Below are 13,715 nucleotides of genomic sequence, written 5' to 3'. Positions count from 1 at the left end.
ATCTGTGCAGTTCGTACGAATTTCAAACTGCTATTAAATACACTGGTATTGATCAAATGCTTTGGAGTACTACCTTTTTTCCAGATAGTTTACAGTTCTTGAGTATTTCCATTTTCTCCCACTTTATACTCCTACTTCACTACATTTCAGAGAAACATATTGTATGTTATAAAGATTAAACTAGTGTTTCCAAATCGTTTTAGCTTGTGTCCCCTTACAAAAATAAGTCAGTAGGGTAATCTTGTTTTATATGTTGTTAGCAGTTACATCAAAAACCTCAAAACTTTTCAGAGGGTTTAATTCAATTAAACGTTTGAGGCCCAAACTTATCCAATATTTAATTTAAAAAGTCTTAAGTTTTATGTGGCCCTTTGGAGGGGGCCAGACTTCTAACTTTATATAGTTCTTAAAAATAAGTCCAACATGACCAGCTACAACCAGTAAAATGGTGCAAACAGATTGATGCATCAACAATATTATAATGTTATATATAATAATAAATCAGGCACAGGAGCCATTACTTCCATTTCGTTTTACAGAAAATACTTCTGAATGCAGGATTTCTATTTTCAAATAAAGGATTATACTTCTACCACCACTGGAAATGGCATTTATTAACATATTCGATTATTTATTAAGCTATTTATCCATTTCTTTATTTAAGTTATATTTGGGCAGTTTTAGTCCTTCATAGCCCCGAAGAAAAAATCTCTCTAAGCCAATAAAATATGGCAGAATTTCAATCAACTCTACAAACCATTTAAACAAAACCAAATCATTTCTCAGAAAGGCACCTTGTTCGTGTTTTTTCTTATTCTTACATTAACATATATGGATTTAAGCTGTGTGCTACGCATGCCAGTTAATTCCCTTATTTTTCACAATATAGATATATTTTCTGTTTCAAACTCAAAACTCTTTAATCTATCTTATCGAAGTCGGCCTTTGGAACTTTAGCACTTACAATACTGACATAACAAATGTATTTTATATATTAGTATTTTGATTTAATTCATACCTTTCAAGCTTAAAAACATGCCACTTTTGAACACTTTATAGGCATAAATGTACCCAAAGAGAAGCATCAGACCCTCTTCACACTTCCATTCATTACTCAATGAGTCCCCTGGCGGCCAGACTCGGAACTGCAACATGTCACACAGTATAACCAATATACAAGCTTCTGTATGTCATAAATATGAGATGAAATGAATACACGAGTCTGGGTTATGGAATATAATTGAATATTTTATGTGACTTTTAAATCTACTCATAACTGGTTTTGTGTTACCAGTCTACTGGATTAATTGGTCGTGTACTGTTTTAAATAAATCTTTATATTTTCAGAAAACGCCAGTTCAATGAAATTAAGACCATTTGGCGAATAATTGAACTTTTATTTGACCGGAAACGACCAAGTCTTGGCTCGGGTGCGTGGATGAAATATTTGTCCGGTGATGGAAACTCAGCTCAGGAATGCATTTTTCCCTCCTCTGTGTGTGCGTCGCGGATATTACTGTGACTGGCTGTGAGGTAAGAAAACAAGTCCGTCCCCCATCTGCTGCTGCCACCCCATTGGTCCGGAGGAGATCTCAGGAATGTCCTTAAACTGTTTAAATAGCACTTGTATCGGTAGGATAAGTCAGTAGAATAAGTCCAAGCACCGGAATAAAGACCGGAGAGGAGCGCAAAGAGACTTTAACTGTCTGCTTTACACTAACGCGCTTCTAAGAAGAGAAACGGGATACATAATCGGAGGAGAGAGGACTTTTTTCTTCTTTTTTAAAATCTATTTTCAGAGGGAATTTTCATTTCAAAGGTTTGTGGACTGATTTGTGTTATTATACATTATTTATAAACGACGTACTGTAGCCTGGATGTGTCCCATAACTTTGTGTTTGTTGTTCTTGGTTCAAATAGGGATCACTTGAGATTTCAAGATGATGCTGTGTGGCATCTTTTTGCTGTTGATGCTTTGGAGTTGTGAAGGCGCAAGACTGGCAGGTAAGAGTTTGTAAACAGTGTTTTAAGCCGCAAAAAAATTGAGTGTTAACATATATAAATGAATAATTCAAGTTATAGTGTTCTTATTTGTCTCTAGCCTGTAATATTTGAAGAATATTCTATAAAAACAGGTATATTCTTATGATATTTTGCTGCTACAGTCCTAGTGAATGTGTACTTTATCTAATTTAGGCTGTCTTTGTGTTTTCACACACACTCTCATTATGGGAGACAAAAACTGAACAATGCTCCTCTTTTCTTTGACCACAGAGAGTCGAGATGATAACAGTGTGTATGACTTATTTGACCTCGCCCGGGTGAGCAAGAGAAACAACGGAGTGAGTTTGGTCAGAGGTGCAGATCCCTACAGCCCTGCATACAAGGTCCTGAATGCAGACCTGATCCCCCCAGTCCCCGACAGCGCCCTCAGGGACCTCCTCGACTCCATCCAGGCTGAGAGGGGCTTCCTCCTCCTCGTCAACCTGAAGCAGTTCAGGAAAACCCGGGGCAGCCTTTTGACCATCGAGAAGACAGACGGATCAGGACCCATTTTCGAAATCATCTCCAACGGGAAGGCGAACACTCTGGATGTGGTCTACTCCACCATGGACAAGCAGCACGTCGTGTGCATCGAGGAGGCAGATTTGGCCACGGGACACTGGAAGAACATCACACTGTTCGTTCAGGACGACCGGGTGCAGCTTTTTGTCGGCTGTGAGGAGATCAATGTGTCGGAGATGGACTTTCCCATCCAAAAAGTGCTGTCCCAGGAGGTGGCTGACATCGCCAGGCTCAGGATTGGAAAGGGAGCTGTGACAGACAAATTCCATGTAAGCTCAAATCTAATGATGAAAAATTATATTTAATGGAAGAAAATTAAGATTAAATACATTAAAGTGTGTCCTAACTTGAATTTATTGTGTCTCAGGGAGTGCTTCAGAATGTGCGCTTTGTCTTCGGGACCACTCTTGATGCCATACTGAGAAATAAGGGATGCCAGAGTGGAGGTAAGTCTGGAAACATTTAAGATATATCATTTGCCTTTAAATGAGTGGATCCTGTGTTTAAATATACAAATAGACCACCACATTGTGCACCAGTGAGCAGAAATTAATTTGCCACCCCTCTTCTTTCCCCCCTGCAGCTGCCTTAACTGATGTCATGACCCTGGACAACCCAGTCAACGGCTCCAGCCCCGCCATTAGGACTGATTATACCGGCCACAAAGCCAAAGGTGCGACCTCTCCCCTCCAAAGAGACACGTGTGTTCTACTGGCCAGTTGTAAACTTTAAGAGCTGAAATAATTTATGACACTCTTCTCTCCTATATCCAGATCTGCAGTCTGTCTGCGGCTTCTCTTGCGAGGACATCGCCAGCATGTTTAAGGAGCTCAAGGGACTCGGCGTGGTTGTTAAACAGCTGTCGAACGAGCTCCGCAAAGTGGTAAGCTCCAAGGGGCCATCACGGTCTGCTCTTTGTCATCATTCACTCCCTCTTTTCCTCTCCTCCTCCTCCTCCTCTTCTCCCTCTGCTCCCAGTTAATGCATTCCCAGTGCGTAGCCACTTGTCGCTGTAATGGCAGCGCCTGGCCAAGTTCTTAATGAGACCCATGTGAATACACAAATATGTTTGGCTGTCGGTTGCATTTGCACTGCTCCGCTAGAGTCAAGCAATGTCTTAATCATGGTGTCGGTCAGTGATTCATTTGTATTGGAACCTTGGCAAAGTGAAAGTTTTCCATCCTCCATCCTGAGCAACCCCCTTCTCCCTCTCTCCCTAAGCCTAACCTCTCTTTCTCTTTTCCCCCAGTCGGAGGACAGCGCTCTGCTGAAAAATCAAATAAACATCCACAGTGGCATTTGCATCCACAACGGCATGGTGTACAAGGACAAAGATGAATGGACCGTGGACGGCTGCACTGAGTGCACCTGCCAGGTAAGTGTCACCACACCTGCTGGAATACAGCTAACACTTACCCTTTAAACAAATCAGCTGAGGAAGATGTCGATCTGCTTCCTGTATCCCTGCTGCGATGAAGTGATAATAGTGTTTATGTTAGCACCTCCCTTCATAATCACACTGCTTCTGTCTCAAAGCCATCAACACTTCTTCCCAACTACAAACAAAGCAGCATGTGGCCTTCTGCCCCTCCAGAAATGTCTAGTGAAGGTTTTTTATGTGCTGAATAATTAGTTAGGTGTTAGTGAGGATTATCTTTTCTAGCAACACAGTCGGAGTGTCATGTCCCTGATAAAGATCACTCCATTGTAAAAACACACCAATTAGGCTTGGAGCAGCACCAGTAGCCAGTCAACCGGTCAGCTCACTCATTATTCTTGTACTAATTTCTCCATCCAGAACTCTGCTACTGTGTGTCGCAAAATCTCCTGCCCTCTGATCCCATGTGCCAATGCCACCGTGCCCGACGGAGAGTGCTGCCCTCGTTGTGATTCGCGTAAGCTCCTTTTTTAAAGCTTTCAGCAGATATTCTGTCTTTATATCTGATCCCCAAGGTAACAATACTTTATGTCTTCCCCCCTACAGAGAGAGACCAAACCGAGGATGGTTGGTCCCCCTGGTCTGAATGGACCCACTGTTCTGTGACTTGTGGCCGAGGCATCCAGCAGCGCGGACGCTCCTGCGACCGCATCAACAGCAACTGTGAGGGCACCTCTGTCCAGACCCGTGACTGCTACCCCCAGGAATGTGACAAACGCTGTAAGTCACTCAGCATTCTTGCGACAATGAATATCATATCTCAGTTAGAGAACGCAATGAATTAATAGTGTCTGTGTTGCTCATAGTCAAACAGGATGGTGGTTGGAGCCACTGGTCTCCCTGGTCTTCCTGCTCTGTGACCTGTGGCGAGGGGGTCATCACCCGGATACGCCTCTGTAACTCACCCACGCCCCAGATGGGTGGCAGGGACTGCCTTGGAGAGGGACGTCAAACAGAAATCTGCCAGAAGTCACCTTGTCCTAGTGAGTTTGAATTTCAGTATATGTGGTGTGTTTGAGTGTATGGGTTCAGGGGAAGATACTAAATGTTGTTTTTATGATACTTTCTAGTCAATGGTGGTTGGGGACCTTGGTCACCGTGGGACACCTGCACTGTAACCTGTAATGGAGGTGTTCAGTACCGCAAACGTCTCTGCACTGACCCCGTCCCCAAATATGGAGGAAAGGATTGTCAGGGTGACGGTACTATGTCTCAAGTATGCAACAGCCAGGCCTGCCCTATTGGTAAGTATTTAAGATGGAACACATTTTGAAGAAATAAATCATTTCTTTCAATAGATCGCCTTTTCAAAGTACCAATTTGTTTTCTCTACAGACGGTTGCCTCTCCAGCCCATGCTTCCCTGGATCAAGGTGCACCAGCTTCCCTGATGGCTCTTTCAAGTGTGGCAAGTGTCCACTTGGCTACACTGGAAACGGCGTCACCTGCAGAGACATTGATGAGTGTAAGGCGGTCCCTGATGCTTGCCATACACATAACGGAGTCCACCTCTGTGAGAACACCGAGCCCGGTTACAACTGTCTGCCCTGCCCCACACGTTTCTCCGGTCCTCAGCCCTACGGAAGAGGAGTGGAACAGGCAACTGCTAAAAAACAGGTTTGAGTTATTACATATTGCTGTGCAAGTGGTTAGTAGGCTAGTGGCTATCATTTTCTTAAACCCTCTGTAATTTCTTAAAGGTTTGTAAACCCCGGAATCCTTGCCAAGATGGGAGCCACAACTGCCATAAAAACGCAAACTGCATCTACTTGGGCGTTTTCTCCGAGTCCATGTTCCGCTGCGAGTGCAGGCCAGGGTATGCAGGGAATGGCCATATTTGCGGAGAGGACAGCGACCTGGACGGATGGCCCAACACCGACCTGCTGTGTGTGGAGAACGCCACCTACCACTGCAAGAAGGTAGCCAGACCCCACATGAAGGCCATTATTACCCATCTGCACTCTATTATTGTGATGATTGCATCCTTAACCGCTCTTTTGTTCCCTTTACAGGATAACTGCCCCAACCTTCCCAACTCTGGCCAGGAAGATCATGACAAAGATGGCCTGGGTGATGAATGTGACCATGATGATGACAATGATGGGATCCCCGATGATAGGGTGAGTCATCAAAGCAGCTTATTTTAGCCAGAAACTGTGCTTTCCCTACAGACCATACATAGTAATCAGCAGCAGCCATCCTTCCTCTGGGCCATAGGAATGTAAAGTCTCTGTGTTTGTGTGCTTTCACCAGAGAGTCAAAGTGGAAACCAAGTAGCTTAGGAATAGTGTAATATAATTTCAGCATAAAGCCAGAATTAAGGAGCATGTGGCTTGTTTCCCATAATTCTTCGTGTGGATTTGGAAAGTTGGGCAGGAAAAATGCTGTGGTAAAAATTACCAGCTCGCTTGCAGTGGAATATCACATTCCAGCAAACGTGAGAGACAGAGAAGAGAGGAGGCCTTGAAAAGTCGAGTTTTGTTCCTATGAATATTTCTTTGAGTAATTTAATTTTGGATATTTCTCTTTAATTTTAGGACAACTGCCCAAGAGTGTACAACCCTGCCCAGTATGACGCAGACAGAGATGATATTGGCGACCGCTGTGACAACTGTGTGTTCGAGGCTAACACTGACCAAACCGACACTGACAACAACGGAGAGGGTGATGCCTGCGCTGTTGACATCGATGGCGACGGTGAGTTATTACCCCAAATTCCATCCAAGTTATCTTTAAAGTCTATCCTTCGGCTCACAAAGCATTTGCACAGTCCTGAAGGCTTTTTATGTTTTGACTCAACAGGCATTCTGAACGAGAATGACAACTGCCCATATGTTTACAACGTGGACCAGAGAGATACTGACAGAGACGGAGTGGGAGACCATTGTGACAACTGCCCTCTGGAGCACAACCCTGATCAGGTAACTTCAGATCTCATTTTTCACTTTTAGCTTGATCTGTCATGTAACTATGTAGACGCTCCCTGTGGGCACAGTATCAAGGCCACAAATTGCACCTGCTTTAATGAAAGAGAGGAATGTGACAGCTTTGAGAGGAGAGTGCTCCCTCTTCGCTATTCATGAATGGGTAATTTTGCAGAGGTACAAGGACACTGGACACTTGTCTGAAAGGACATTGCTTGCATGCCTGAAAACAAGGGGCTACATTTAATTCACGAGTAGCACCTCTCATATTGAGGCTGCTCAGAAAACAGTGAAGGGAGTTATTTGAAGTGAGGACAAGAGTCTTATAGTGCGAGAGCTGGGAAATCTCATCGTAAAGGAATCCTGTTCTCCTACAGATCGACTCTGACTCAGATCGCGTAGGAGACAAGTGCGACAACAACCAGGACATTGACGAGGACGGTCACCAGAACAACTTGGACAACTGCCCCTACATAGCCAATGCAAACCAGGCTGACCACGACAAGGATGGCAAGGGTGACGCCTGCGACCATGATGACGATAATGATGGCATTCCTGATGACAAAGACAACTGCAGGCTGGCCTTTAATCCTGATCAGGTCGACTCTGATGGTGAGTCTGTCATATATGGTCTTCTGAAACATTAATCCTTTGGGTTTAGTTTTGAAGCTCCTTTTCAATAGTTTCCATCTTTCTGACCTCCATGTCCATATCTTTCTCTCAGGTGATGGACGTGGGGATGTGTGCAAAGACGATTTTGACCAAGATAATGTTCTGGACATCTATGACGTGTGCCCGGAGAACTTCGCCATCAGTGAGACAGACTTCCGCAGATTCCAGATGGTTCCTCTGGACCCCAAGGGTACATCCCAGATCGATCCCAACTGGGTGGTCCGGCATCAGGGCAAGGAGCTGGTGCAGACTGTCAACTGTGATCCTGGCATTGCTGTTGGTACGTAACAAACACACAGAGATCGCGCTGCAAACACATGGACACAAAGCAGTAGGGAACTGAGTCTGAACTTTCTCTTATCTCTTATCAGGTTACGATGAGTTCAGCGCAGTGGATTTCAGCGGGACGTTCTTCATCAACACGGACAGAGACGATGACTACGCCGGGTTTGTGTTTGGCTACCAGTCCAGCTCTCGCTTCTACACAGTCATGTGGAAACAGATCACACAGACTTACTGGTCCCACACGCCCACAAGAGCTCAAGGCTACTCTGGCCTGTCAATCAAAGTGGTCAACTCCACCACCGGGCCTGGTGAGCATCTGAGGAACGCCCTGTGGCACACCGGAGACACCCCAGGACAGGTGAGAGGAGATTCATTGACTCACTACTTGAGACATACTTATAGACATATAGACATACACATAACACAATGTTTGACACTTTTCTCATTTTAACCATTGCAATTCATCCCTTTCAGGTGCGCACTCTGTGGCACGACCCCAAGAACATTGGCTGGAAGGACTTTACCGCTTACAGATGGCACCTGACCCACAGACCCAAGAGTGGACTTATTAGGTGAGTTCAAAACCTCAGAAGCACATCCCAAATATGCATAATTTATATAAAAATAGCAAAGAGCTCACATGATTGCATTTGCTCTTTTAGAGTGGTCATGTATGAAGGCAAGAGAATCATGGCTGATTCTGGAAACATCTACGACAAGACATACGCTGGTGGGCGACTAGGCTTGTACGTCTTCTCTCAGGAGATGGTTTACTTCTCAGATCTCAAATACGAATGCAAAGGTAAGCACATAAGTGATGGTTTGATGTTTTAAAAAGCAAAGTTTCATCACCTTAGGCGTTATTTGTAACATGTTTTTCTTTCTGTATTTTTTTTCAGATATATAAATGGACCACAGATCCTTCCAGACACAATCAGTCTGTCAGTATGAATATATAGTGCGAGACCTGGATCGATATCTCTTTAACTTTTTCTTGTGAGAAATGCACATTGGAGGAATGACGAGCAAGTGAGATAATGTGAGGTAAAGTGACCTCAGGACTTTAAGCCAAATGAAAGTTCAATGATGATTCTGCACCACTGCACCAAACTCAAATTGTGAGCGCAGCTCTGCTCAGAAGAAATTGGCCCTCTCACTTTGTTGCTCTGATCTGCATTGAAGGGGGGGGGGGGGGGGGGGGGCGCTCATTTTATTGCTTTGCACACCTGAACTGTTGTTGGTTGGCGGTATTCCTCTGTGGATGAGGGACCAAAGGGAAAAGTGTTCCATGTTTTTAATTTTTTAAAATATTTTTGAGCATTAATGTACATCTGCTGTGGACTCAAAGATCGTTGTGTCAGTATGAAGAAAGCAGCAGGAGGACTAACTTAGGCTGGGGTGAATATTCCCCCTTGAAGGAACTGTTGAGGGACCATGGACAGTATGGACTGACTGTTACTATCAAAGAGAGTGAATGTTGTTTGTGTGTTTGCGCATGTGTGCCACCCAACGAGCATAGTTATGAAGACAAGTGCGACAATTTTTTTATATTTTGATTTCTCACCCCACTTTTCATGCAGACCTGTATATACAAGGTCTCGTACCTATCCAAGGCTTAGAGCTGGCCCGAAACATTGATCTTCTCAGGAAAGAGCACTAGAAGAAACAAGGAGAGCACAAATTCAGGAAAGCACAGGGCCCCGAAGCAGGCACACTGAACACTGCTTTGGAACAGTTATTATTCGCAAATATTACTTTAATATCTCTCATTTTTAGTGACAGTGTCAAGGGACGTGAACAGCAAGGGCCAGTCTATTTCCTGCCATGAGTAAACCATTGTAAGTAGCTGTTTGTATTTACTTTTTCATCATAGAGGCTTTAATTCTCGCTCATCTCTGCATCTTGCCATCTTAAAATGTCAGCAACCTATTACAGTTAACTAAAACCAATATCCACTAATGGCAAGATATATCACATTAGATCGAAACAGTAAAATATCTCAATATTCTGCTTCTGCACAGTGTGCATGACTTGTGTGCCTGAGCTTGTGTGTACATTTCTGACAAGGGAAAATCAAACGAAACCCTTTATGTACAAATATTACCTCATTAGTTCTTTTTGTATTGAGACCAGCAATACACAAGAATCACTTGTCTTAGCAACAGAGTATAAATTGGTTGGCTTTTTTTTTTTTTGCAAGACTTTAGTATCATTTATATGCTGTATATAAGATATTTTTGTAGCGAAAAGACGCCCAAACAGGAACGTAAAGGATTAAAGAAATGTTGTCTTGACTATGTTGTGCTATATGTATTTCCTGTGCATTTTTTTTTTTTTTTTTTTTGGTAAATTATTATGTTTGTTTCATGTTGAGGTTATTTCATTGTGTAGATATATGCTATTTAAATAATTTATCTAGAAGCGTAGCCTCATACGGAAGCGTTTCTGTCTGTATAAACTTATTTGCACACTGACATGAGGATGTCTTTGTTTTTTTATTTTGTTTTTTTTTGTATGTGTCTTTTTTTTTTAATTATTAGTGAAGCTTTTCTATAAACTTTGTACTATAGTTTCTACCCAAAGTGCTGTTTATACTCCTACCTGGTATTTTGTAATGTAAAGTGAACAATAAACATTTCAGGAAAAAAGTCACTTGGTCTGGTTGTGTCTTTTTGGGCAGACAAAAAGCTGAAGAGTCAGTTGTAACAGCTCAAAACTTAAAGGTGCACTATGTCGTGGTATTATAACCTCATTAATATATTGCAAATATAAAAAATCTGAGTTTGAATTTATTCTCCAAAACTACATAGTGTCCCTTTAAACATCTTTCTCAGTGATTTTTTGGCCTACATATCTCCTTTGATGAAGATTTTCTCCTTAGAAAAGCAAAGAGAGTCGAGCCATGCTGTGTCAAGCGACTGGAATCCATTAGTTGAGTCTAGCGAAGCCTCGGAGAAAGGGAGTATCCTTGGGAGTCAACAGCAGGGAAGCTCAACATGAAGTATAACCCACTTAAACAGCTCATCCATACAGATCTGATTTCATATTACACAGGCATCGCCTTACACCTTCGACTGACAACACTCCACGTGAGAGGTAGACATCAGGAATTTCACACTGAACTGGGGAAGTCTGTGTCTGTGTCTGTGGGCCACTCTTCCTAGTAAGAATGTGCATTAAAATTCCATAGTTTTCATAAAAACGTCTCAATAAAACTTGTCAAAGTCTGACAAGATGAGCTATCCATACTTTGTCTGCAGTTCAAAACCTTGCACAAGTAGCTACATCGTCAGCAGACAGGATTCAGACTGCTAATTGAGATCTTTAACAGGGCCAGAAAGAGCTGTAATCTAAGGCACCAGTGAGGGTCCTGCCAGAAAAGCCAGACACTCTCAGTATGCCGCAGGTCTCTTTACATTAGAAGTGACCTCATTCTTACCATACTGAGCTCACTGTGTTTCCATTACCCTACATAAGTAAGCAATAGACTCTATCTCAGTAACAGATAGTTTTGTGAAATGGACAAAAACACTACATATGCTGCAAATATATCTATTAAAGGTGCAATATGTAGTTTTGGGGAAGAAATTTTAATCAGGAGAGATGGATCTTCATTGCCTGTTCCTTTATTCCTAAATAAACAAACTTGCTTTTTGTTTTTTACTTTATTTTGCTTATTGTTTTACTTTGTTTATATTTGGCGGACCCTGCCACCTTTCTTGCTTCAAACAGTGTTCTGGGGACCTTATTTTCCTCTGAGAACAGCTTGTTTATTCAGTTATGGAAAAGATAAATATTTCTTAGTTTGTATCAGTACCTCTTTAATATTGTAAATATTATAATTCTGAGTTTGAATTTCTTCTACAAAACTCCATAGTGCCCCTTTAAATCATTACAAATGTGTGAAACAGAAAAACAGTCTAATCTAGTGTGGTCAGTCTGAAAAGGGTTTGCGTGTGCTGAGGTGTCCGCTGAGATCCTGGGACAGATAGCAGGGCTCTCATCTGGGTTTGACCTTGGAGGTTCACCTGGCCGACGTGTTTTCAGCCCAGAGGAATGTGAGATAATTCCTGCCGTTTAGACGGGGTCATGTGTGGCTGAGGTGTAGAGTGAGGCAAACAGGCCCGTAGGTGTCCCGTGCAAGGGGAGAGGAAAAGGCAGGACCTCTGGGCTGAGGTCAGCCAGGTGCAGACTAGCTGACTCACACTGTGCAAGCAGGAGCAGATAGGAACCGTGTCAACAGCTCCACAAATCTCCCCAAACAAACCAAAAAGCATAACTCTCAAAGCTGGCTACCTTTTGTCAGTAACTTTAAATGAAAATGAAGCTGAAAGAGGTCACACAGGGTCCAATTTCAGAAGATCCCACTAATCTGACCCACTGAAGCAGATCACCTATAGAGGCAGGAATGAAAGGAATGCTGGGAGCCAAAGTGGATCTGACTCTCCCTCCTGGGGAGCACGCATCATCTCTCTGTCCTTATTAAGAGCCAAGTACGATGCTTGACCACACATTACCAACAGAGACATACTATATTTCATAGGAAAGGGCTTAAAGTTGATTCAATTCAGTGTACCGCTGCTATCAGCCTAGGGTTTATGTGTGCAGTAGAACATTCTGCGGCCACCGTACCCAGTTATTAGATTTAATGACAGCAATTTTCTGTTCTCATCTATGATACTTAGGTTAATACAAAGGGCTGCCCTGCTGCTCTGTTTCCTCATGCAGAGTTACAAACACAAACAAAGGCAGTGGGATGCAATCCAGCTGCATGTTGAAGACAGGGAGGCCAATTAAAAAAAGTTAGCTCATTAACCAAAAGTTAGATGTTTTAATACAGACACATTATCTGTGGTTACATGGACAGTATTTCTTCGATCCGATTGAAATCATTCTGATTTGAGAACTTACCTGATGTGAGTTTACATGCCCTAAAGCATTTAATCAGAATGTAACTTGGTCGTTTGTTCGGTGGATCATGGCTTTGTTCATCTTTTCCGAAACTTATTGAACAACTTGTTGTTTCAGGCCTTTCAACAATTGAGGTGTTCAACAATCCTCAAAGGTCTTACTGATAACATTCAGCCACTAAATGTGGCAGTCCATCTCCCCCCTTCTACTGCATTCATCCGACAACACCGCTGTTGTTCAAATCATCTGCCCCGTTGCTCACGCTAGCAAGCAAACATTCACGTTGCTAACACTTGATAACGTTAACATTACTAACGCTAGCAGTACAGTATGCTGGGATTCTGCAGATATCAGCCATTTTTACGTTTTTTTCCACAAACTGGCAACTACTAAGACTCTTGATGCTGACGAAACACAGAAACCACATAATACCAACACTGTTCGTAGCTGGAACCAATCATCACTTGCAGATAAACAAAACAATCATTTTGGACAAACATTTTAAAAATGATTCATTCACAGTCATAATAATGTTTTTAAAAAAGGGGATAGTTTTATTATGCACCTTTCTACAAGCTCTGCAGATGTGTTATTTGTCTACATAAAAGATTTGATATTTCAATATTTTAAGCTCTCTAACAAACTAGAATTACTGCCTCCAGGCCGTATGCCTCTGCACTCCAGTCAAGTTGCTTTGAGTTATGGTGTTAAATAATGGCCAGCTCTTTTCTTGCAGAATATTATGATGTCACGATGAAGTTAACCTTTGACGTTTTGGTCATAACTTCCACATTTTATCCTATTAGACATCAGTGTGAGATTACTTCAGAATTATCACATGAATTGCTGAGTAATGGCCAAAAATGTGTTTTGTGAGGTCCCAGTGACCTTTGACCACCAAATTCTAATCAGTTCATGCTT

The 13,715-nt window shown here is 42.6% G+C and overlaps 1 protein-coding gene across 2 annotated transcripts; it reads left to right on the top strand.

Annotated features, from left to right (window-relative positions):
* The first annotated feature begins 955 nt into the window (after positions 1-955).
* On the top strand, positions 956-9,071 carry LOC141010769 (thrombospondin-1-like). Of its 2 annotated transcripts, XM_073483859.1 has the most exons (22): positions 956-1,819; positions 1,921-2,004; positions 2,275-2,834; positions 2,933-3,011; positions 3,149-3,238; positions 3,339-3,448; positions 3,815-3,940; positions 4,364-4,460; positions 4,550-4,723; positions 4,810-4,986; positions 5,074-5,247; positions 5,339-5,619; positions 5,703-5,921; positions 6,015-6,122; positions 6,540-6,699; positions 6,805-6,923; positions 7,304-7,538; positions 7,651-7,878; positions 7,970-8,241; positions 8,358-8,455; positions 8,546-8,685; positions 8,783-9,071. In XM_073483859.1, exons 2-22 carry the CDS (start codon positions 1,941-1,943, stop codon positions 8,788-8,790), a joined length of 3,519 nt encoding a protein of 1,172 aa, XP_073339960.1. In that variant the 5' UTR covers positions 956-1,819; positions 1,921-1,940; the 3' UTR covers positions 8,791-9,071. The 2 variants fall into 2 exon arrangements, with proteins under 2 accessions (XP_073339960.1, XP_073339959.1); XM_073483858.1 differs by having other exon boundaries at positions 956-2,004.
* The last annotated feature ends 4,644 nt before the right edge of the window (positions 9,072-13,715 follow it).

This window comes from Pagrus major, chromosome 16 (assembly GCF_040436345.1).
Source record: "Pagrus major chromosome 16, Pma_NU_1.0".
Lineage (NCBI taxonomy): Eukaryota > Metazoa > Chordata > Actinopteri > Spariformes > Sparidae > Pagrus > Pagrus major.
Note: the sequence above shows the minus strand (reverse complement) of the source record. Positions and strands in the feature narration are given on the sequence as shown.